The 25,682-nt window shown below is 39.2% G+C and overlaps 1 protein-coding gene across 3 annotated transcripts in view; it reads right to left on the bottom strand.

Annotated features, from left to right (window-relative positions):
* The window catches only part of DOCK11 (dedicator of cytokinesis 11), a 203,180-nt gene that overhangs the window by 98,492 nt on the left and 79,006 nt on the right, over positions 1–25,682 (bottom strand). For all 3 annotated transcript variants that reach the window (XM_055267319.2, XM_055267320.2, XM_063634851.1), the window contains 10 exons: positions 23,103–23,243; positions 21,555–21,767; positions 16,878–17,000; positions 15,345–15,427; positions 10,759–10,881; positions 10,499–10,575; positions 7,238–7,422; positions 7,081–7,146; positions 5,255–5,347; positions 2,930–3,053 (listed from right to left, as the gene is read on the bottom strand). In XM_055267319.2, coding sequence (XP_055123294.1) covers positions 2,930–3,053; positions 5,255–5,347; positions 7,081–7,146; positions 7,238–7,422; positions 10,499–10,575; positions 10,759–10,881; positions 15,345–15,427; positions 16,878–17,000; positions 21,555–21,767; positions 23,103–23,243 — 1,228 coding nt within the window. The remainder of the gene's footprint in view (positions 1–2,929; positions 3,054–5,254; positions 5,348–7,080; positions 7,147–7,237; positions 7,423–10,498; positions 10,576–10,758; positions 10,882–15,344; positions 15,428–16,877; positions 17,001–21,554; positions 21,768–23,102; positions 23,244–25,682) is intronic.

The raw sequence follows: 25,682 nt of genomic DNA, 5'->3' as shown, positions 1-25,682 counted from the left end.
GAAATGGTTTACCCAGACCTTTTCTTTTATAAAAAGTAGAGGAAAGTAACATGAGCAGAAGAACCATTAGAAATGACTCTGTCAAAGTAGTTAAACTAAAAATTTGACAAATGAGAAAAGATTTCCAGCCCAGAAAATAGGAAAATCTACTTCTTGTTCTTAAGCAACATTTTTAAATAGAATTTTTTATTGAGACCTCATTCAGATATACCATACAATTCATCTATTTAAAGTGTACATATAGTGGTTTTTAGTATATTTGCAAAGTTGTATCTCCATGACCACCACTTAATTCCAGAACTTTTCATCACCCCCAAAATAAATCCCATAGCCATTAGAAGTCACTTCCCATTTCCCTCTTCTCCCAGCCCCTGGCAACCGATAGTCTACTTTCTGTCTCTGTGGGATTGCTTAGGCAACATTTTTGTACTGTAAATGAATCAGAGCACCACCAAGCATGTCCCCTATTCAAAACTCACAGAGAGCACTTGGAAGCTGTAAAGGTACAATGTCAAGCACACCATCTGGCTCAAAGGTGGGAAGCCACTTAAAGAATGCACAGTTCAAAGTGATGAGTGGCACACGGAATAACCGTTTCATGCTCCACCGAGCATCTTGTCCACTTCTGTCTAGGATTTGGATAACGAGTCAGTAATTTAGCTTTCAGGATGTACACACGGTCATGGGTTCTCGTCGTTCTGCTAGTTTTCTTCTCAATCCTCAAAGCCCCTACCCTGAACTAACTGCAATTTCTATGGGGATAAAGAACATATCCACACTACCCGCAAAGGGAACTCCCTCATATTCAGTCCTGCTGCCTGCTGGGTATCACTCCAATGTCTCACTAGCACCTAAAACTCAACTGATGTTGTCCCAAATCTGCCATCCCTACGCACAGTTCTGCTATTGGCAATACCTTCTTTCCAATCACCCGGTTTTGAAACTTCATTGCTAACTAAATCATCTCTCTAATAGCCAATCACTTGCCAGGTCCAATATGTTCTTCTTCTGCACTTCCCTTTCTCTCTGCCCCCCTGCTACTGCCATAGTGTGGCCTCTTCCTTTCCTGGACCTTTGAAATAACCCTCTAACTGGTGTTCCTTGTTTCCTCTTCCTGCTACTACTTGCCTTGCCCATTATACTGCTGCCTGGTTGGTTTTCCTGAAAAACTGCTCTAATGTTTAAAACCCTCCAATAGTTCCACTGTGGTGATAGAATAAAGTAAAATCTATAGTCTGGTATTCAAGGCTTTCCAAAATCTGACGCCTCCTGTTCAACCTGACATCCTATGATCCCCCTCCTAGCACCCTGTGCTCCAGGCTTAGTGAACTACTTGTGGTTTCCTGTCCATGCCTCTTGATACTCTGCCTCTGTACAAGCTGTTCCTTCACCCCATAATCCCCTACATTCCTGCCACCGTTGCATTATCAAACCCCACCCAACCCTTTAAGGCCTCACTCAAACACCCTCTCCTAGAAGCCTTCTCTGATTCTCAGCCACTCGTCTCTCCACCAGCTGAATAACTTGCTCTTCTGAGTTCACGTAGCACTACTTTCTTAAACACCACTTTCTATCTTGTATTATAATTGTTTACGCAGGACTCGTTTCCCTTACTAGATCATATCCTCACTGAAGATGAGATCTGTGTTTGATTCTCCACTGTATTCTCCAAAGTGCCTACTACAATATCTTGTACATAATACAGTTTGAGTATCCCTTATCTGAAATTTTTAGGAACAGAAGTGTTTCAAATTTCTGATTTTTTCAGGGTTTTTCAGAATATTTGCATAATACCAGTTGATATCTCAAATCCAAAAATCCAAAATATGAAATGTTCCAATAAGCATTTCCTTTGAAGATCTTGTCAGTGCTCAAAAAGTTTCCAATTTTGGAGCATTCTGGACTTGGGGATTTGGGATGCTCAACCGGTATGCAGAAATATTTGCTGAATGAATGAATGAATAATACAGACTAGCCAGGATCTGAATCTTAGGACATGCTGATGTTCATAAAGTGCTTGTGATACAAGCTATGTTCACAAGGCCTTCTATTTCTGCTAAGGGTGCTACCCACTGGTTTACCTAAAGCCTTGCTGAATGGGCCCATGATGAGAGCTTCACTGCTGAAGCTTAGTCAAGTTTGTTAAATCAGTTATCTTCTCATTAGAACTAGTCAGCCCCCAACCTCCCTCTGGCTCACAGATGTCCCTGGCTCGGGGCTCACTTCCCTCTTCCTCAGTGAGCAGAACTGGAAAATTCTGGTTGCTGGGCAATTCTACATAAAAGAAATAACAAAATACTGTATCGCAATATGTGTTTCTTTTAGAGAATAGCAATATTACTTTATGTTGCTTATAGTAGTCTAAGCACATTGGCAAGCATATGGACAATGATATTTGGTAGAAATGATACTAAAATGAACATATATGTATTTTACCAATGAACTTTTAAAATTAGAAATGTGCTTGATATGGTTTGGCTGTGTCCCAACCCAAATCTCAATGTGAATTGTATCTCCCAGAATTCCCACGTGTTGTAGGAGGGACCCAGGGGGAGGTAATTGAATCTTGGGGGCCGGTCTTTCCCGTGCTATTCTCGTGATAATGAATAAGTCTCACGAGATCTGGTGGGTTTATCAGGGGTTTCTACTTTTGCTTCTTCCTCATTTTTCTCTTGCCGCTGCCAAGAAGTGCCTTTCACCTCTTGCTATGATTCTGAGGCCTCCTCAGCCATGTGGAAGTGTAAGGTTCAATTAAACCTCTTTTTCTTCCCAGTCTCAGGTACGTCTTTATCAGCATCATGAAAATGAACTAATACAGTGGTTTTTGGTCAAGGGGAGAAGTGGTCTATAGCTTAGTGAAAAGAGGTTATATCCTGGACAATTCCATTTCAGATAACTGTAGAGAGAGACATTTAAAGAGAACACATACCTGGAGTTTCAACTGTGTCTTGCTTTTTGGTTGTTCCCTTTGTGTTAATTTCACAACTTACATGATAAAAAGTGAAAAGCAAATGATGTTTTTGATGTAGGTGAATGGGAAGCTCAATTTTAATCTGAAATGAAAGCAAAATTACACATGGAACTTTGTTTTCTCAAGCTGAAACTGTCAGACATATTAGTTCAGTTTCACCATACTGCTTCAAAAATACTTCCTAAAGGACTGGCCAAGTGGCCAAATAGTAGGTGTCATTTAAATATATTCCAAATACTTTTCTGGTCAGTTTCAATTTGACAGCAATATTCTGAGTTGTGACAGTTGATTTATTACTTTTGCTGGAGAATACAATGGATTCTCCTGGATTCAATTTTGCAGCAGAATTTTCTAAAACACTAAGTCAAAACCACATCATCATAGCCCAGGGATACTATGCAACTCAGTCTGCATCAATGAATGCAACCCATTTAAAATGTACACTGAATCTGAAAGGCTACTTTTTTTCTAAGTTGTTGCTCTCTTTTGCATGAAAAAATTAAGCCATTACAAATAAATATGCAAAAAGTAACTATAGTCTTATGGTATCCACAAATTATAGTTTATAGAAATTTCTCTAAAAGAAAAACACAAATTTGCTCTTTTTTTTTTTATTATTTTTTATTTTTTATTTTTTATTATACTTTAGGGTTTTGGGGTACATGTGCACAATGTGCAGGTTTGTTACATATGTATCCATGTGCCATGTTGATTTCCTGCACCCATTAACTCGTCATTTAGCATTAGGTGTATCTCCTAATGCTGTCCCTCCCCACAAATTTGCTCTTAAAGATGAAAATTATCAGCCATGACATACAAATTTAGTTAAAAATTAATGGTTGTAATAAAGTATCACAAATAATTTTCTAATCAGATCCCAACCGAATGTTTGTAATGCCTCCTGGAAGTATGTAAGAGACAAATTACAGATTTAAATGATTTGATGCACATACATGTACCCACAAAGGTACACATGCAAATACTCTCACTGTCTCTCAGTCAATATACAGTGAATGATTGAAAAGCATGTTCATTTTAGGTATCCTAAAAATAATGTGGGTTACTTACTACATGATCAAGTTTTTTATAGTGACTGATGTTGGTTACAGAGATACACATATTAAACAACTTGGTGATGGACATCTGGTCCAATTATCATTCATACAAAGCATGGTTTTGATGTTATAACTAATGTCTGTTTTAGGTCTATTTCACTACAGAACATGCCTATTCACAGTATCCAGACCATCTGGGTATGTAATGCTCTGCTGCACATAAATATGGGCATACTCCCTCCCTGGGTGGCAAAAATACAAGGCAATACTATCCCCCTCCCCATCCCCCATGAAACTAGGGACACTGGATTGAGAAGGAAATGAGCAAGGCCTAAGGCTGGGATATAAGGCTTCCATACAACAGCAGGTGGACATGGCAAAATCACCACAGTGGGGCGGATGGCTTCAGACCAAGCCAAGAATGGAGACATGTGGACTGAGAAGCAGGGACAGCAGAACGTCTGGGCTGAGATGCCCATCCAGGTTCCATAGGAATAAAAAGGAGACTACAGATTTGGATATGCTGGATACATACAAACCAGAAGTGGCTGTGACAGAGATACTAAGAGACATGCTGGGAAGCACACAGAGATGTAGAGGTGGAGAAGTAGGAAGAAGGAAAGAGGGGCAGAGACAGGGTTTCAAAGGCAGAGACACAATTTGAGAGGCTGAGTCAGGAGGAAACACAGAGGCTCAGAGACCCAACCATACCCCTTCATCTGCTTTGCACCCAAGCATGCAGGCCAGCCGGTGGGATTCTGGTGGCCCAGCTGTATCACTGTCTTTCCTAGTATTTCAGTTACAGAGGGGCTGCACCCTACTGTGTAAAACTATCAGGGGAAAGAGCTAGAAAGGCATTCTGAAAATCTCTTCTGAATTTCTCATTTTAAAGCTGAGGAAATGGAGACTCTAGAGGGGGAAGTGACTTGATGTTACAGAGCCAGCACTGTGTAAGCTAGGAGGGCTAGAACCCTAGCTCCACCCCTGTGTTTGTTTCCTGCATTGTTACCTCAAGTCAAAGAGCCCCTTAAATTGGGGGGAAAATCTTCTACTACCATCAAAAGGCACCAAGCAGGCCAGTAGCACTCTGTTTTGTTGTAATACTTTCTGTTTTCATGGAACAAAACACTCAGGGATTGAAAGTGCCAGTAAAATGATGAAAATGATTCAAAGAGAAAAAGAATTCCAACCATTGCGTTTCAGAAATGTCAGGATAATATATTTTTACCTCATCATAGAACTCTGGATTTTGATTGTGATGCGAGACAACAGCATAAGCATTTGTGGTAAAAACAGACCCTGCAGGTTTTCCATAAATACACTGCAAAAGAAAGAAACAGAGTCATCACTCTAAATGCAGGTCTGTAAATGTGATGCCATGGAACCACATATAGTTAGAGGCATCTGTGAGTATAGGGCCATGGCCAAGCCCACCTGGCAGTCACCATGAGCCTGTAAATTCCCAATCATTTACACAGTCACTCCAGACACCAAATCAGACACCATGTAACTTGGCTGTATGGATGCTTCTGAATTTCCAGCCATCAAAGAAACACGATCTCAAACTAGTTGACAGTAAGGAGCTGAACAGGCCTAGTCATTTGGAAGGGAAATACTTGTCTCAAACCAGGCCTGTAAAGCTTACTTCTCTTATGCTACTTGCATTTCTTAATATGAGAGGCTCCCCCTCAACCAGTCGGCAACATTTGTTAAACGCTTTGTGCAGTGGGCAAGGTGAAGCGTGTTTAAAAAGCTCTAGAAGACACATTCCTAGCCTAAAGGAATTAAAAAATTGGATGTGTATTAAGCTACAGACAAGCTTGCTGTTCTCTCACATTTTTAAATGTGGCACTTTATGAGCCACATTTTAAAATATCACTGGCTTTCTGTTATACCAATAAAATAAATGTAAGGCTTTCTATGGTTCCAAAGAAAGATCCAATTTCATTTCTAGTGGGAGTTTTTCACTTCTATAGGCCTAATAGGCTCAAGGATGAATATGGAGTCAGCATGCCAACACACTAATTGCCTCACTCTGTTACTTTAGAGCGAGCAATCCAGGCCAGCTAAGAAATGAAATTGAAACTCCATATGAGTGAATGTCCAACTCTTCTTAAATATGATTATGAAGGCAATTTGCAAGAACTGCTGAGAAGTAACCTAAGAGTCATTGGGTCTACAAAAGGATATTGCATGGAGGAAATAGAGCAGTTGTTCTCATCTCCACTGAACAGAGAACCAGAGAAAACATACAAAATTTGAGCCAGCAAATCCTTAATTTAAGTTTCTCTGTATACATAAAAAAAAAAAAAAAATCTCTTTTCAAAGGTAGGGGCTATTATTCAATTACTTAGTCAGGGGCATTCCAGCCTATTTCCCTAGGTGGTTTGAGTGTAAGACCCAGCATCCATCTGTCTGATTTAGGCTGATGCAAGAGAAATGGGGAGCCAAATAAACACTTCTTGCTGGCTAGATGTTCTGACTTCTCTTTCAGGTCCCTGATTGATGGGTTACAGTTATAAAGAGTAAAAATATAAAGGCACTGTGGTGTGACAGGTATTTAAGGCTTGCTGTATCAGATAAGACTGAGATTCTGCTTTTCATAGACCACAATCCAAGACTGGAGGCACCATTTGGCCAGTCACGGAGTAGAAGTCATATCTCAGATCAAAGCAGTCATGCTGTGCTTCTGTCAGCTCAAAGCCTGTTCAGGTTTCAAGGAGAAAGGAGTTTATAGTCCCTTGATGGTACCATTATAAACTATCAGGTCATAAGAAAACGACCTTGCAATTGGGCATTGAAGCAATTGCAAAATCAAAAAGGAGCAAAAGCCAAAACCTGGTATTTTTAAAGCTATGTATGCTCCTACTGCATTAATATTTAAACTAAGCCTTATAGTTAATACGTAAGAGTAGAAAAGAAAGTATTACATTTGTCACTTTAGAACATTTTCTTTTTGATGTTGATACAAATTAAACCTAGAGCATAAGACTACTGAGTACCAAAATCTCCATCTCCACTAAAAACACATGCCTATCAATATGATAAACAAACCTTTAGGGCACTAGCGTCACTTTCATCTGAATCCCGGAATTCCACACAGACTGCAATGTTCCTTGCCTAAAATGATTAATCAGTCAAAATGAGTCACACAATTAGCAGATTATAAATAACATTTTATACTCCAAAAATGTATAGTTTACATGGTTACCTTGGCAAATGTTTTCTGGCTATCGTATTTTAATTGCAAGGGATATATATACAGATGGTTTTTGTAAATAGTAAATGGATAACAATATTTTGTCATTTCTGGAACAAACTCTTCAACCTCCACGGTAATATTTTGGCAATTCTTTTCAAAAGGCTTCAAGGGCACATATGAAGAAGTAATACAATCTATAGCAGGGAAAGAAAATAGGCAAAGATCATTCAGTTTAATAATCATTAACACATTCCTACATGTATAAAAAATATACATGAATTGTATTCTCAAAGAGCGATTTAAAAAACATAATTCTTAGTAATTGACCAAAAAAATCACATGACAACTTTAAGAACCCAAAAAGACAAGACTGAGTAGTCTGATGCTGATTTTAGTGGAACCCTTCATACCAGACGTGGAGTGCTATTTCGTTCACAATGTCGAGTGATTTGCCAAATATAACACATCATAATTTTGACAAATTTAAACTCTGCAAAGAAATACATTTCATTTTCCCTCCTGTGGCAGCAATTTAGCTTTCACTGCAAATTTATATTGGTATCAGGGAAATAATGGTAAATTTATGCTTTCAATTAGTTCATGGCAAGTCACTTTTTAAAAGCTAACTTGGTACAGGTGCAAATTTTCACCTAAGAAATAATGGAGGCCTTTTGATCTTACGATGTGTTACCAATGATAAACTCAATACTCCTGACCTACAGATCTTACGATGTGTTACCAATGATAAACTCAATACCCCTGACCGTGAAAAAAATACTAAGCCTCAGAGAAGTTTAGCAGCATATGTTATTGAAACTGTCACTGTAGTAAAGGTTATTCATATACTTAAGGGGCACTAAGACTGCTGGTCCTTGCTGCAGAGCAGTAATGATGAAGGAAGACCCAGGGAGAGTTGGACCTGAGGATGCTGTATTTTTTGTTGGATTTGCTTTTCTGATTATTACAGTGATACATGCCTATAACAGAGCATCTGGAGGTAGAGAGTAAAGGTAGACAAGGACAGTTGCTCATTCCACCACCCAGAGATAACTACCGTTGAGACTTTGGCATATTTTCTTTTAGTCTTCTTTCCATGCATATTTTATATAGTAATACGAAAATCCTATTCTATGTATAGAACTTTATCCTGATTTTTTGACATTTATCTGATGTCTCATTCCATGAGCTCTTTGTAAACATTGCTGTTAATGGCTGCAATAAAGTTTCATGGTATCAGTATAGCATCATTATCTTAACCACACTGACAGTGTTGGATTCTGATTGTTTCCAATTTTCCTCCAATATAAATAACACTACAAAGAACATCTTTATGGATCCATTTCTGCCCAGATTTCAAGTTACTTCTTTAGGAAACAATAATCCATTGTACTCTTAGATGTTTTAAAATATAAAGTGGATGCCACACCTCTGTTTACTATTCTTTATTGACTTCTCACTGCATTTAGAATAAAATTCAATTTTTTTAAGGCATTACCACAGTCAATACAATTCCTTACATGACCCGTTGCTTCCTATTTTATCTCCTATCTCCATTGTTCCCATCACATACTACACTAGAGCTATACTGGATTCCCTTCTGTTCATGCAAACCCAGCTTGGTCTTTACATATATGTGATTGTCTTTACATATATATGTGATGGTCTTTACAACATATGTGATGCCCTCAGTCTGATAATGTTCAGTCCCAATCACCGCATGCTGGCTCTTTCTCCCTCTTCAGTTCCTGAGCTTAAGAGAGGTGTTCCCTGGCTACCCTTTTTACAGCTGCCCTTGTGATATGGTTAGCCTTTGTGTCTCCACCCAAATCTCATCATGAATTGTAATCCCCAGGTGTTGAGGGAGAGACCTGGTGGGAGGTGATTGTATCATGGGGCGGTTTCCCCCATGCTGTTCTCGTGATAGTGAGTGAGTTCTCATGAGATCTGATGGTTTTATAAGTGTTTGGAAGTTCCTCTTTCATTCACTATTTATCTTGCCTGCCATGACAAAAGGCGTGCCTGCTTCCCCTTCTGCCATGATTGTAAGTTTCCTGAGGCCTCCCCAGCCACACAGAACTGTGAGTCAATTAAACCTCTCTCCTTTATAAATTACCCAGTCTTGGGTAGTATCTTTATAGCAGTGTGAAAAACGGACTAATACAACTTGTTTGCTTGTATACTATCTGTCACTCCTTCTAGACTTTAAACTCCCTACGTTTAAAGCACCTCGTTGGTAGTCAATAAATGTTTACTCGATAGTTATTCAGTGAATGAATGCATATACTCTCAAAATTGGAATGCCCTACTTATGAACATCTATGGATATCTATTACCAAACTGTACTCCTACTCATGATAGGTGATACCACCTGGCCAAAACCTAGCCAGCATTAGGTAGCTTCACTTTAAACATTTTAATAGATTTGATGGACGAGCAAAAGCATATTGTTTAATTTGCCTTACTGGCATTATTACTAAGATTGAATATTTTTCACATATTTACTAGCTACTTCATTTTATCTCTTGCGAATTGTGTTTTGTGTCTTCTATTTTTCTCCTGGGATCTTGGATTCTTGTCCTTAGACAAGAAAAGAAATCCTTCTCCTTTTTCATCTCTTAGTTGATGACAGAAGCAAAAGTTACCCAAGGCAAAAGGCAACAAAACCTGACTGGGACACACTTGCAACTTCGTATATATGAAACAACATCTGATAAAATCAACTCAATTCACTTCCTAATCTGTAACTATTCATCGTGCATACTGGGTTGAAAAGCATCCCCACCCCCACTCAAAATTCATGTCCACCCGGAACCTCAGAATGTGACTTTATTTAGAAATGGGATATTTGTAGATGCAATTAGTTAAGATGAGGTCATACTAGATTAGATGGGCCTTAAATCCAATGACTGGTGTCCTTATAAGAAGGTCATGTGATGACAGAGGAGAAGTTGGAGTGATGCAGCCACAAGCCAACCGATGCCAAGGTTAGCTGGGAGCTACTGGAAGGTAGGAAGAGGCAAGGAATGGCTCTTCCCTAGAGCATTCAGAGAGAGCATGGCCCTGCAAACACCTTAATTTTGGACTTCCAGCCTCTGGAACTGTGAGAGAATAAATGTTTGTTGTCTTAAGCCACCCAATTTGTAATAGTACTTTGTGTTATGGCAACCCTGGGAAACTCATATGCCACGTACACCTCAAGAAAAGTATTCAAAGGATAACAACCTGACATTCAAACATTATGCTTAAGGTTTATTTGCAATATGTTCTTACTTGATAAATCCACAGGAACACATTCTACTGTGATGTTTAGCTGCCCAGGAATAATCTGAAGTTTGGTCTTTTCTGGCCTGGGTATAAAATAATAATATTTTAGAGTTAAAATTATGATTACTGAATGCACTGGTTACCCTCTATCCAAACTTACAATTTTAAGCATTCTATTTTTCCCATATATGACTCACATTCATCATTTTAAAAAACTGAGGATTCATCTATTATATTTATTTATTGTAGAAACATCAAACACTTACTTCTTATATTCTGAGAGCAACTTGAGAATGTCTTCACTTGAAAGCTTGCTACTGTCTTGTTTATACAGAGGAGAAAATCTCCCATCCAGATCGAGAGAGCCTTGAGTATCTTTGAAAATGGGTCTAAAACAGCAACAGAAGCATTTTTTTAAAAAAATATTCCATGTTGATAAATTAAGATAAAATTAGCAATGGTCGGAATGTAAAATGGTAAAACCACTTTGGAAACAGTTTGGTGGTTTCTCATTAAGTTAATCACCCATCACTCTACAATCCTGCAATTCCACTCCTAGGCATATTTCCACATGGTACATGAATGTTCTTAATTTGTGCAGCAGCAATTTAACAAAAATTTATATAAATAGATGTTCACAGCCGATTTATTTGCTATAGCTCCAAACTAGTAATAACCCAGATATTTATCAAAAAGTGAATGGGTAAGCAAACTGCTGTATATTCACATAATGGGATACTGCTCAAAATGAACTACATATTCACACAACAATATGGATGAATCTCAAGAACACTGAGTACTAGAAAGCAAACATCAGAGGACATACTGCATGATTCCATTTATATGAGGGTGCAGAAGAGGTAAAAAGTTATCTGCAATGAAAATCAGATCAGTGGTTGCCTGGGACAGGGATAAGATGGCTGAATGGACAAGGGACATGAGGAAACTTTCTGGGGTAATAGACATGTTCCATATCTAGTTGGGGTGGTGGTTACATGACTGTATACATTCATGAAAATTCATGAAGCTAGACATTTAAAATATGTACATTTTATCAAAGGTGAAGTATATTTCCATAAAGTTCATAAAAAGCATAAGGATAAATTTCTGTGGCTTCAAAAAACCATGGATAAAAAATATTTGAAAAAAGAACTGTGTCTGTACTGAACACAAATAGATTTTTCTTGTCATTATTCACTAAACAATACAGTATAACAACTATTTATATAGCATTTACATTGCATTAGGTATTATAAGTAATCTACAGATGACTTAAAGTACATGGGAGGATGTGAATAGGTTACATGCAAATACTATGTAATTTTATATCAGAGACTTCAGCATTTGCAGATCTTGGTATCTGTGGGAGATCCTGGAACCAATGCCCCACGGATACTGAGGGATGACTATATATATACAGTTTCTCATATAAACTTGAATTATTCCCTTCCCCTCCTCTTCTCCCATTTTTAAGCAACTATTCTGCTGCTAACATAGAAAACAATATACACGCACCCAACACACTGGAAGCAGCTATAGCCTGAAACATATTTCCCCCCAGCATACCTCTGAAGATGTGGTTATAGGCATTAATTAACTCCATTGTTCCTACTTCATATATATATATACACTTTAAGTTCTGGAATACATGTGCAGGACGTGCAGGTTTGTTACACAGGTATACACGTGCCATGGTGGTTTGCTGCACCCATCAACCCATCATCTACATTAGGTATTTCTCCTAATGTTATCCCTCCCCTAGCCCCCAATCCACCGAAAGGCCCCGGTGTGTGATGTTCCCTTCCCCATGTCCATGTATTCTCATTGTTCAACTCCCACCTATGAGTGAGAACATGTGGTGTTTGGTTTTCTGTTCTTGTGTTAGTTTGCTGAGAATGAAGGTTCCTAGCTTCATCCATGTCCCTGCAAAGGACATGAACTCATCCTTTTTTATGGCTGCATAGTATTCCATGGTGTATATGTGCCACATTTTCTTTATCCAGTCATCGTTGACAGGCATTTGGGTTGGTCCCAAGTCTTTGCTATTATGAACAGTGCCACAATAAACATACACGTGCATGTGTCTTTACAGTAGAATGATTTATAATCCTTTGGGTATTTGCCCAGTAATGGGATTGCTGGGTCAAATGGTGTTTCTGGTTCTAGATCCTTAAGGATCGCCACACTGTCTTCCACAATGGTTGAACTAATTTACACTCCCACCAACAGTGTAAAAGCATTCCTATTTCTCCACATCCTCTCCAGCATCTGTTGTTTCCTGACTTTTTAATGACCACCATTCTAACTAGCATGAGATGGTATCTCGTTGTGGTTTTGATTTGCATTTCTCTAATGACCAGTGATGATGAGCTTTTTTTCATATGTTTCTTGGCCACATAAATGTCTTCTTTTGAGAAGTGTCTGTTCATATCCTTCGCTAAGCATACCTCCTTTATTTCTAGTAAACAGGGGTTTATCATATATCTTTTAAACATCTAGCCCAGCCTTTTGAGTAAGTTTTTACTACTGCTGAGAACCAAAACAATTCAGGAGGAAAAAAATACCTTAATTCCTCATTAGAACTGGAAATCAAAGCTTCTAACTTTGAAGACTTCAAAATTAATTTTTCTACTGGTAAAACGGCATCAAGCAGCTACTGGTATGGCCCAAAGAGGGACCGTATGCCACAGTGGTCTAGAGATGGCTTTGAAGGCAGGTGCCCTGGGTTCTGATCCATGTTCTGCCACATGCTGTGTAAACTTGGAAAATAATTTATATTTTTATCTTTCTGCTTCACTTCTGGGCCTCAATTTCCTCATCTTCAAAGACAGTGATAACAGTACCCACCTTTTAAGACAATAGACATGAAGCACATAGATAAGTGCCTTGAACAGAGTTAGCACTTGATAACTTTTTTTTTTCCCCGAGAAAGAGTCTTGCTGTCGCCCAGGCTGAAGTACAGTGCTGTGATCTCGGCTCACTGCAACCTCTGCCTCCCACGTTCAAGCAATTCTCCTGTCTCAGCCTCCCGAGTAGCTGGGATTACAGGCGCCTGCCACCACGCCCGGCTAATTTTTATATTTTTAGCAGAGATGGGGTTTCACCATGTTGGCCAGGCTGGTCTTGAACTCCTGATCTCGTGATCCACCCGCCTCAGCCTTCCAAAGCGTTGGGATTACAGGTGTGAGCCACTGTGCCCAGCCAATAACCAATTTTTTTTTTTTTTTTTTGGGAGACGGAGTCTCGCTCTGTCGCCCAGGCTGGAGTGCAGTGGTGCAATCTCTGCTCACTGCAAGCTCCACCTCCCAGGTTCATGCCATTCTCCTGCCTCAGCCTCCAGAGTAGCTGGGACTACAGGTGCACGCCACCATGCCCAGCTATTTTTTTTGTATTTTTAGTAGAGACAGGGTTTCACCACGTTAGCCAGGATGGTCTCGATCTCCTGACCTCGTGATCCGCCCACCTCGGCCTCCCAAAGTGCTGGGATTACAGGCGTGAGCCACTGCGCCCGGCCGTGCCCGGCCAATAACTATTAACAACAATAATAGCAGCAGCAGCAATGGACTTTTCAGGCTGGAGCATTAAAAATATGCTGATATTTATAAGCCATACTTCATCTTCTATAATGCCTACATACACCAACCTCTGCTACTCTTTGCCGTTCACCTATCCCTAGCTATCATTTTTTTTTACCAGTCTGCAAAACAAGGACAATAGTGATCTTTCATCTACCAACATACAATACATTTTGAGACCTTGCCCAAAAATGAAATGATTATAAATAGTGACAAATAAAAGAGTTAATTAACTTAGAATCTCCTACTCTTATGCTACTCCCTAGCACCCACTGAACATAATTGATTGAATTATTCAGAACATGGTGCCCTTTGCACAGAAGCCCCAGTGAGCTGTACAGGCTGTACCACAAACAAGCCAATGAACCTGTACTTGAAAAAGGGGGAAAAACAAGAAACCTGTTTTAAGTCATCCCTGCATGGATTTATAAAATTTGGATAAAATAATATAACCTACCATCAGATATGAAATATAGTTAACACATGCTGGCAGAATTTGTCATCAGGAAGAAAATACATTAATTACACACTCACATTTAATGACTTCATTAGTTGCCTCTGAATTTTCAGTATGTTTTCCAGAAATATTATATGATAGATTTTCAAAGCATAAACACAACCAACTCTGAAATAGGGGGTATACTGTACATAACTCACTATAATTTCTGCTTTTCTGAAAAAAATTCCATTACTACCAAATAAACTGCTTTTAAATGCAGTAAAATTAAGTGGTGTCAGTCAGAGCAGTAACCAAAGCCAAAGAAAACTTCCCTAAAGCAAGACATATGAAAAAAAAATGAGAGGGTCTTTGATGCACAGCAAAGTTTAAGAGAAAGCATTCTTGGCTGAGCACAGTAGCTCATGCCTGTAATCCCAGCACTTTGGGAGGCCGAGGCGGGTGGATCACCTGAGGTCAGGAGTTCAAGACCAGCCTGACTAACATGGTGAAACCCCATCTCTACTAAAAATACAAAAATTAGCCAGGTGTGGTGGCGCATACCTGTAATCCCAGCTACTTGGGAGGCTGAGGCAGGAGAATCGCTTGAACCCGAGAGGTGGAGGTTGTGGCGAGCCAAGATCATGCCACTGCACTCCAGCCTGGGCAACAAGAGCGAAACTCTATCTCAAAAACAACAAAAATAATAATTATTACATCCCAAGTGTCCCAAGATACAACTGGCCTGCCAGAAACACACTGCTGAATGCTGCTAAGTATAATAGCCCTTAACTTCACATATGAACACGAGTGAGTGGATCAGGATTATATTTGTACAAACCTGGCAGCCCAAGCGAAGGGCATTCTGTATTGTCCAAGGCGGCTACACACTTGTTTAGCTGTCCTGTGCACCTTCTGGGCCGTCTAAGGTCAGAAACAAGAAGATAGGCTTGTATTTGTTCAAACTGCCATGGACCCACCCAGAAAAATAATTTCCCCAACCTTCCATTATAAAACATCAAAAATCTCAAAAAAATATAGAAATAGCCACAATCAGAACAACATGCATCAGCCAGCCATTTTTCAAGTCCAAAGTATTTCATAAAGGCTTTGGATTTTCTCATTAACAGAGCTTCTGTCATTTATAGCAGAAGACAGATGAAATAGATATAGGGCACACTTTGCACCAAAGACCTCTAGTGGAAAAACGTTCAGTGGTTTTAACATGTACTTTACTTCACATAGCAGGCAAATGCTCATCATTCTTGGGAGAAGTTTTTTCTGGATACAGCTGCCCTTTCTACTCCCAAGACAAGGAGCAAGTCACCAGGAGTCAATGCAATTAGTCTAAGTGTGGGTAGGAGCTGCTGTTTGCACAGGCGCAGAGAGATGACAAGGAGATAAACTGCCTAGAGAGTCTAAACAGACCTCGAAATGCTGGCTGGATGCTTATCCCTAGGGATACAGAATGCTGCAGGCTTTTATCTATATTGTTGAGACATTTTTCCTCCACAAATTAGTCCCATCACATCAGCAACTTCCACTTAATAAACACTATTTGGGTATACAACAAAATGCCATGTACAACAGATTGATGTTTCATAAATACGCAGTAGCTGGAGTGCTACTGATGAACTCAACCGTGAACCTTTCCCTCCTGGGGTCTCAGTTTTTCCATTTATAAAAGGAGAGGATGAGATTAGAGTGATGATTTCCAAACATTTGAATTTCACAATTTCACAATTTTCGAGAAATCTGGATGACGATATAGGGTTGCCAACTTTTAATATGGCCACTTAAGGACATTCAACAATAATTTTTTAAATCCCTGCCATTTAATATGCCAATATTTCATGAAAGGAAGATACGAATAACCTTTAAAAAGTAGGAAGGGCAAAGATCTCAGAATAAAGGGCAGCCCTTCGAATTAAATACATTTAGCTTCATGAAATGTTCACTGTCTGTCTTTCTTTTCTCGTTTCATCACAGACAGGAGTAAATCTGGGTATGAACTGACATTTGGGAACTATAGGACTGGATCATCTTTAATCACCCAGCTCTGACATTCATTCTAGGGCTTTATGTAGGGCTGTAAGGAAAAGAACGGCTATTGTCAAGGATATGGTGTCAATTAGCAGATGATGCCTAAAAGCTTTTGGCTCTTATTTTGATAATCAAGCAGAAATCAGATTATCACATTAACAGAACATCAATGACAATAGGAAAATATGCCATGTTCAAGTTTTAGCACATATATACAGTATACAATGTTTTCAGAATATATAGCATGCTCAAAGCAATGGCATTTAAAGTATCAGTAAAAGGCAAATTCTACGTTAAGGTGAAATGTTGATCAACAATCTTTATAAATTACCTTTACTGGATCAGAATTTTTGATATAGGGTTCTGCACAGTGTGTAATGTTTCCCTGTAGTACCTTTTCAATTCTCGCAACTAGAAAAATTTCAGGATGTGGATTCGTCACTGAGAAAATTCCCTGGGAAAAAAGTACTTCCGTCAGACTTTCTTATGTAACCTTGTACATATGGTTGTTTATGGTTAATGATTTTTAGTAAAGGATGCTCATATTCAACAAAGGATCGTGTCCAGGACCCTAGAAATAGATAGAATTTCCTTTCATAGTTTTCAAAGCTTCTAACGTTCCTTTCAAAATGGATTTTATATTTTGTCACCAACCTCACACCTGTTAGTCTCCATAGCGCAGGTGTCACTGTTGCTGCTTTGCCTCTTTGGTTTGGTTGTGTATGCGAAGTGAGTTCTTCGACCTAATTTAATACAATGTACACTGTTTGGCTTAATTGATGTGTGCTAAAATAGTGTCCATTTCTCGAGTGGAACTAGATATACATTTTTAAATGCAGCTGCATGTAACTCAAGAGCAATTAATATTTAACTAATATTTATTTCCACTAAGGAGGAAAAAGAAACTTTACTGCTTTAATATAGAAAAACTAAATCATCCTCTAGAACACATTCCTTTGTTGCAGTTCAAGAGCTCTGGTGCTTCCAATGCAAAGGTAGGAGACAGAGAATCCAAAACTCATTTTGTCCCCATACACTTTATTTAAATGTACTAATGTAGATGCAACCAAAGTTACATTTTTCTTTGAATGCATGTGGAACAGGAACACCTCCTATCTAGTTTGACTCCTTCCAAATATAATACCCTCTACATAGCATGTTAGTTGGTTATGCCTGTTGTTTAAAGGGGCATCACTAATGAATTCAAGTGGAAAAATCTATCACTGAGTCTCTACCAAAATTTCGTTTTTTCCTTGATATATTACCAACTTTGTTAATATAGTGATTTCCAGTTTCCAATGCATTTCAGACACATTATCTCATCTGTACCAGATAGAAACCTTGGAGGTAGACAGGGTAGAATAGAAAATTGAGTGTAAGAGGCTAATAATTCCCCCCAAGTCAAACAGCTTATAAGGATCCCGCGTAATGGCTGATTCAGCTTTGAATTCCCAAGCGGCAAGCATGGAACAAAGTGGTTCAAATTTGCTTGAGAAAGTGAACAAAGTGGTTCAAAATTGCTTGTCAAATTTCTTGGGTTCTGGCTCCAACATTTATGGGTTTAAGCAAGTCACATTCTCTCTAAGTCTCAGGTTTCTCATCTGTGAAATAGCATGATAGTAGTGATTTCATACATTTCTTGTATGGATTAAATGAAGTAATGCACATCAGGTACCTTGTTATTACCCAGGTGGCCCACCAAAGCATCCCAAGGTCACAGAACCTGGCTTCTGGTACTGCCGGGAACATGCTGTTTGAGCTGTGAGGCTGACCGCGTTGGCAGACTGCCCGAGCTGTCCCTGCAGAAGGTATGCTGAGCAGTGCGCCTTGAGTGCAGTGTTACGCTAACTGCCACATAACCATGCTAGATGGTTTTCATGCTTTATCTCATTCAGTCTTCATAAAAACCCTGAAATGTAGGCACTACTATATACATATTCTATAGATTAAGAAATGGAGGCTCAGAAAGGTTTGTGTGGTGAGTAAGTGGGTGAAGAAGATTGCAGTCCAGGCTTCCAGATTACACAGCCCATGCTATATTCTCTCTCAGCCCTGAGTCCCATACACCCAACATCTCATATGATGAGGCCAGATTAGAACAGTAATACTGCTGGGTGTGGTGGCTCGTGCCTGTAATCCCAGCACTTTGGGAGGCTGAGGCGGGAGGATTGCTTGAACCCAGGAGTTTGAGAACAGTAATACTGATTATTGCTATAGCTAACATTTACTGAGCACCTATTGTTTCCCATTCCCAGTACTCTAAGCATTTCCTACTGATGCCAGCAATGAGGAATATAATTTTAAGATAGTTGATAATTGATAAAAGCTTGCTGTTTTCACTTGTTTGAGATCACTGTTACTGCTACTACTCCTGGCTGCTACGTTGCACTGTGCAAACCCAATGTGCCCATCACAGTGCTGAGTGTTTTCTTAGAAGCACGCACCTTGTTTGTGCCTCCCCACAGCCCTTGGACACAGGTACTGTCACCACCTCCACTTGCAGATAAGGAGGCTGAGGCACAGAGATGTCCATTTTCTAACTGACCAGCGATTCCAATGATGGAGGACACTCTTTGGGGTTGTTTTAGCTTTTGTCCCATCAGCTTCTGGTCCTCTCTCTGTCCCCAGAATGCAAAAGGTGGCCAGAGAGAACCCAGAAATCCCACGTGGGCTGGAGGTCTGGCCGTTTAGGACAAGGTCTATGGTCCAGTCCTTGTTTCCCACCAAGGGTATGCCTCCCCACCCCAGGGCGACTCTTACCCACTTTGCTGGCCCCTCCCGCTAGAGAATGGGCCAGGTCCTCTACCCCAGCCACCAGCACTTACAAAGCCCCCAGGCTGTGGCAGGGCATGTGCTAGTGTTATATATTTCAGCACTTAATTACATTCGTCTAATATTCTTGATCAAATTATTTCAAACAGACCTAAATTCAAATCCTACCGTCACCACTACTAGCTGTGTAATGATGAGCAGCTTACTTAACCTCCCTGAGCTTCGGTTTCGCCATCCGTCAAACAGTAGTGATTATATCATTTCACAAACTAGTATGATTACATGAGACACTGATGGAATAATGTTGGCACCCAGGAGATCTTTTTTAAATGTTGATTTTCTTCCTGTCCCAAATTACAAACTGGATGACATCTGAAATCATAATTTAAACTTCCTGCATTGACAATACAGCTGAGTGCTACACACTGAAGTAATACGGGAAATACACACTGGCTTAAAATGACTTATTTGATATTGTGCAGGAAATTTTAAACATAAAACTCAATAGCAGGTTCTCAAATATTTACACTTTATTTGCTCAATCCCTCTTTCAGAAGCATCCACCATCCTTGTGGAATGTTCACAGAGGTAACAACTATAGTCTCGGTAACAAGCTAAGGGGCTATCAGGGGATAAGGGACAACTTGAGGACAAGCCACCAGAAATCCACAGCCCCAAAAAGACAGTGACAGTCCATGTAAAGAAGTCTTCCCCAATGTTTGATCATCTATATAAATCAGCATAATCTTTGACCCTAAAAATCCTAACACTTGGAATTTATTCTAAGGAGATAATTCAACAAATGAGCTAAGATGTGCGCACAAGAGGTTCAATGCAGCATTATTTCTGATAGCAAATAATTAGAAATGTCTTAAGTAGCTAAATCAATGAAATGTCCTGTTAGCCTTTAATATAAATGTGACTGATCTATAGATATTGGTATAGGATGATAAATATGATATTAAAAGAATACAGTATGTATAAAACAGCATGAATATAATTTTTATAAGCATACACATAATGTGTATATATTTCTATATACACAACAGAGATGTCTGAAAAGATGTTTACCAAAATGTTAATAGGTATTGTCTTTTGGGTGGAGACTTTTACTTTCTTTTTTATACTTCTTATATTATTTGAATTTTCTACATAAGAATGTACTTATTATAATCAGGAAAAAAAGAATCGTATTTTTATTTAGAAAAAAATCAATCTCCTTACAACATGAACAGCTTTGTTCATATGCCTCTTTCTACTTTTAATTCTATGCCATGCTCTCATTTCCTTTTAGCTGCAAAAGTCTAGCGAGCAAATGATCAATCCACTCTGCTAACTTCTTATGGCCTCTAGTCTGGTCAGAGGTCAGAATTCCAAGGAACAGTTAAGCTCTTTCTGAAAGGGATTCTTTGCTCCAGATAGAACAGAAGAGTGTAGTATTAAAACTATGACACAAGCAGTTCCTACCCATTGCTTTTCAAGTAAAACTCCTTGTATAAAGAGCCCATATGCTCCATTCAAATGACCTACTCATAATGGACATGAAAATCAGGGGTGGAGAGTTAATTTAGGGTCATTTTTTCTTAAAAACCAAAACTTTCAAGCACTTATTGCCTTGCTTAGAAGTATGTGTATAAGTGTGGGTGCAGGTGTGTTTATGTGTGTCTGCATCAGCTTTCTTTCTGAGACGGAGTCTTGCTCTGTCGCCCAGGCTGGAGTGCAGTGTGGTGTGATCTCGGCTCACTGCAACCTTCACCTCCTGGGTTCAAGTGATTCTCCTGCCTCAGCCTCCCGAGTAGGTGGGATTACAGGCGCACATCACCATGCCTGGCTAATTTTTTTGGTACCTTTAGCAGTGATGGGGTTTCACCATGTTGGCCAGGCTGGTCTCGAACTCTTGACCTCAAGTGATCTGCCCGCCTCAGCCTCCCATAGTGCTGGGATTACAGGCGTGAGCCACCGTGCCTGGCCTGTATCAGCTTTCTATCTCACAAAATAATTCCCTTGTATCTCACATCATGGTCCCATTAAAAATGTTCCTTTGATAACATGTTACTAGCATGTTCATTGGTTTCCATTTTTGCCCTCAAACTTCAGTAACCAGAAAAATCTCTATCGACAGACCTTACAAGAGAGAGAATGCCATGAAAACATTGGCCTGAAACCATGAAATAATGCAAGAATATTTCTGTTTCTTATTCTGAACGTGCTGCTAAGACTAAAGGTCATTCGTTACCTGTTGTATGTAGCGTAACTGAGATTCGGCAATTCCATGAATGTAAGATTCGGGTGAAGAGCCCTTTGGGCTACCGTCACTGGCCAGTTGGGTTGAAGAGCCCCACAGCATTTCACGGACAGATGGGGGATTCAGGTCTATATGAAAGTCTGCTGAAATCTTACAATTGTTCTTTACATCAAATAAGGCAAGATTGATAAAAAAGGGCTCAACCTGGGAGTGAAAACAGTTACATTTTAAAACTGAGACTTTAGTGGGGGCATGGCGGGGAGGGGCACAAGTGCAAAATAAGTTTTGTGTTCCTCCAGTTTCTGTGATTACAATTCCTTTCTGAGTTCAACACTTAGCTAAAATTATATTATGGCTTACCTGCACAGAAGAAAGGGCATTCCAAAACAACAGACTTCATCAAATTTTAACTTCTGTCAGGTGTAATTTCACAAGTTATAAAGTTTACAAAAAAATAGAAATCAAAAGCTACATTTAAATAACACAAATTGTTCTATGAATAAAATTTTATTCTCTACACATTTACTCAAACTACCTAAAAAATAATGCCAATATTATAGTATAGAAATATATCTTCTCTTCTGTTATGTTCCAACTTACTTGACTATACATTTCATAAGAGCTAATAACAGTCAACATCAAATTACTTGACAAAAGCTTCGCCCTATCAGCAATTTTGGAAGACATGATTCCTCTCTACAGATGGCATTTGAAAGATGGTCACAAAGAGAAATTTAATGCCAGATGGCATAAAGATTAACCCTTTACACACAGAAAAGTCTGCTGTACTTTTAAGCTATTTTGTAAGAGAATCCATCATCACTGTTTCATTTTTAATAGACAAAACTAGAACCAAAAAATAAAGATGAACATAAAAAAGTCTCTTTGAAGATTTTACACTTACAGTTTAAAGGATTTCTAAGCAACTCAAATGATCCATGACAGCTATCACTTAGAATTTTCTCTGTAGACCAAAATGAATCTAATGCTATAGAATAGTGACCGAGCCTAGTAGACTGCACAGCATCTGTATCCCAGCATGGCTATGGTGATCCTTACTCATTGCTACGAACCAATTTCATAGAAGAAAACATATTATCTAGTAGAATTTATGCATTTAAGGATTTTGCAAGTTTGGGAGACATGCTGCTCTTGAACATCAGGAGCCTACTCGATCTGCTATTCTGAGTAGGTAAGATTTTCATGAATCCTCACAATGAGAACATAGTCATATTTTGGCAAAAGAAAGAGATGTATAAAATTCTTCCATGTCAAATTTATCATAATATGTGGCACTGGAATTTTCACACAGTCAATTATTAATAGTTCTCAGTCATACAAAGATGTTTCTTCTTTTTTATTGTAATAAGATTTCTTTTTTATATATATAAAACTTTCATTTTAGGTTCAGGGGTACATGTGCAAGTTTGTTATATAGGTAAATTGCATGTCACGGAGGTTTGGTGTACGGATTATTTTGAGAAAGACATTTCTTTAATGCACTGATGCAAGGGGGGTAGAAGGCAAAGTCATACATACATTTGTGGGTGGTCCTTTTGCATTGTCTCCAAGTTGGCCCAAGATATTGAAAGTTAAATCATGGCAATTTACCAGGAAACGTTTGTTGCATTTTTCTTCAAATGGCTTTATATCAGGTTCAATTCCTGAAAAGTCCAACCTCTATAAAAGAGATAGTATGAATCATTTTCAAAAAAAGATAGGATTCATATTAATATAGATTTACATCAATATACAAAAAATGGCAAAAATCCAACAGTTCTCTGTCCACTCTTCATTTGAACCCTTTTTATGTTTTCATTTAACAAGCTTTTATAGACTTTTTACACTAAGGTTAAACAGTGATGGAGAAATCCTAGAGGGAGATGATGAAACTCGGATCTAAGGGCAATGGAAAAGTCACAAGTCTGTACTATGGCCTACAAAGCCCTACATGGCATGATTCCCTGTCTCTTCTCCCTGCTCTGACCTCATCTCCTACCACGCTTGCCCTCTTCCCTCTTGCAGCCACACTGGCCTCCTTGGTTATTTTGCCAGCACACCAAGGACACTCCCATGCCGGGGCTTTTGCACTTGCTACTCTGTCAGGAACCCTCTTCCCTCAGATAGCTGCATGGCTTGCTCCCTCATTTCCAAGTCTCTGATCAATCGACACTTCTGCAGGGAGACCTTTCCTAACTCCCGATAGAAAACTGCACACTCCCTGACAGTCTATACTCCCTTTCTCTCATTTACCTTTCTAATATTACTTTTTATATGTGTTTATTCTTTGTCTTCCCCACACAATATATGTTCCAGGACAGTCGAAATTTGGTTTCGTTTATTAGCTGTGCAGGAGGCAAAATTGACAGGAATGGGTATGGGAAGCATCAAAACTAATATGGTAGACTGAGGAGGGAATTTCACTTGAGGCCAGGAGTTCGAGACCAGCCTAGGCAAGACAGTGAGACCCTTGTCTCTATAAAAAATAAAAACTAGCCAGGCATGGTGGTGCAGGTCTGTAATCCCGGTTATTCGGGAGGCTGAGGTGGGAGGATGGCTTGAGCCCAAGAGTTCAAGACTGCAGTGAGCTATGATGGTGCCACTGCACTCCGACCTAGGTGACAGAGTGAGATCCTGTTTCAGAAAAAAAAAAAAAAAAGATTAACACAGTGATCTCTAATTTGGGAGATTCAATAGATAGTGATGTTATGAACTTAGTTGTGAAATACAAATGAATGGCAAATTTTGGCGTACAGTGAGTAGAAATGGTGAGTTCAGTATGGGATGTGTTGTGTTTGCGGTGAGGGTAGTAGGTAGTTGGAAAAATGGGAGAGGCCTGACTTAGAGATCTGGATGTGGGAGTCAGCAGCATTTAGGTTGAAAGGCACAAAAGGCTGGAACCCCATGGACTACCTACGTTTAACTTATGAACAGAGTAAGAGGCATCCGCTTAGGAAACTGAGCAACACTGAGCTCAGCTAACAGAGCTGGGCAATGGACCTGGGCTGCCACAGAAATCAATTTTTAAAAATTATTGGTATTTTGAAATAAAAACAAGTTTAAGAAGAAGATATTGGTGTGAAGGAATTCCTTTCAGTAGGGGAGGAATCTGTCTCTCAAAGAAAAAGATTGCTCAGGCAATCTAAGTTCATCTGTTCATGCTGAATGCCTGAACAGACTTCTATTCACAAAGGGGAAGAAAAGTGTGGATTGTGGGGACAATTTACTATACTTTCATTAAGGCCATAGACATTGTAGGCAGAAAATGATTGGGTGGATCTGAGCAGAATAACACTGTTAGTATGGAAAACTCAAGACAAGAAACACAAAATTTTTTCTCAATTACCTAAGTAATTCAAGCCAAAACAGGTATTATGCCTGAAGAATACCGGATAATTATAGCTGTTCTAACCTACCCAGTATGACTGAAACCTCCTTAAAAGGGCCCAATGTGTAAGATTTGTGCCTGAAAGCATGACTTCTTCACCTTTGAATCTATTTATCTACAAAAGGAATGCGAATGTGTGGGACTAGACAGCTCCCTCTTGAACACATATCTATCTGTGGAGGCAAGTCATTGCCATGGAGATCAATTTTAATTTCCACCCATTTATCTGCTCTCCTTTCTGCATTACTCAGACAGTAGAATGGAAAGAGAAACTGGACCAAACCACTCCAGCCCTCAAATCCTTTCCCTTCTAAGGCCTGTGAGTACACATGTTGGGACATATGGCCTTCTTCAGTTCAAAGTTTGAGCCATCCCCTTTAGTCAGCCAGTGTTTCTTTATTCTCTAAGGTCATGTCTCTAAACAATGAACTATGGCCAAAAGTAAAGGTGACATTACGGGATGGTGCCTCACCTAGAAAAGGTACTCGACAGATACAACATGGCTTTCTCCGAGGCGACACTGCCTTCCATAACCAACACTACATTCAATTTCTTCTCCTTAAAGCTTCATCACAACTGTGAATTTCTCTCTTACCATAGCTCACTGATAAACAACTCAGACATAAAACCAGTTCAGTTTTATTACCACAAAAACGCTACACCACAAAAGTTTGTAAAGATACTGGATTTAGTTTCAACCACAGTCAATTGGCTCCTTTGTATACAATGAA

The sequence above is a fragment of the Symphalangus syndactylus genome, chromosome X, assembly GCF_028878055.3.
Source record: "Symphalangus syndactylus isolate Jambi chromosome X, NHGRI_mSymSyn1-v2.1_pri, whole genome shotgun sequence".
Classification (NCBI taxonomy): Eukaryota; Metazoa; Chordata; class Mammalia; order Primates; family Hylobatidae; genus Symphalangus; species Symphalangus syndactylus.
This window is presented reverse-complemented; position numbering and strand designations above follow the sequence as displayed.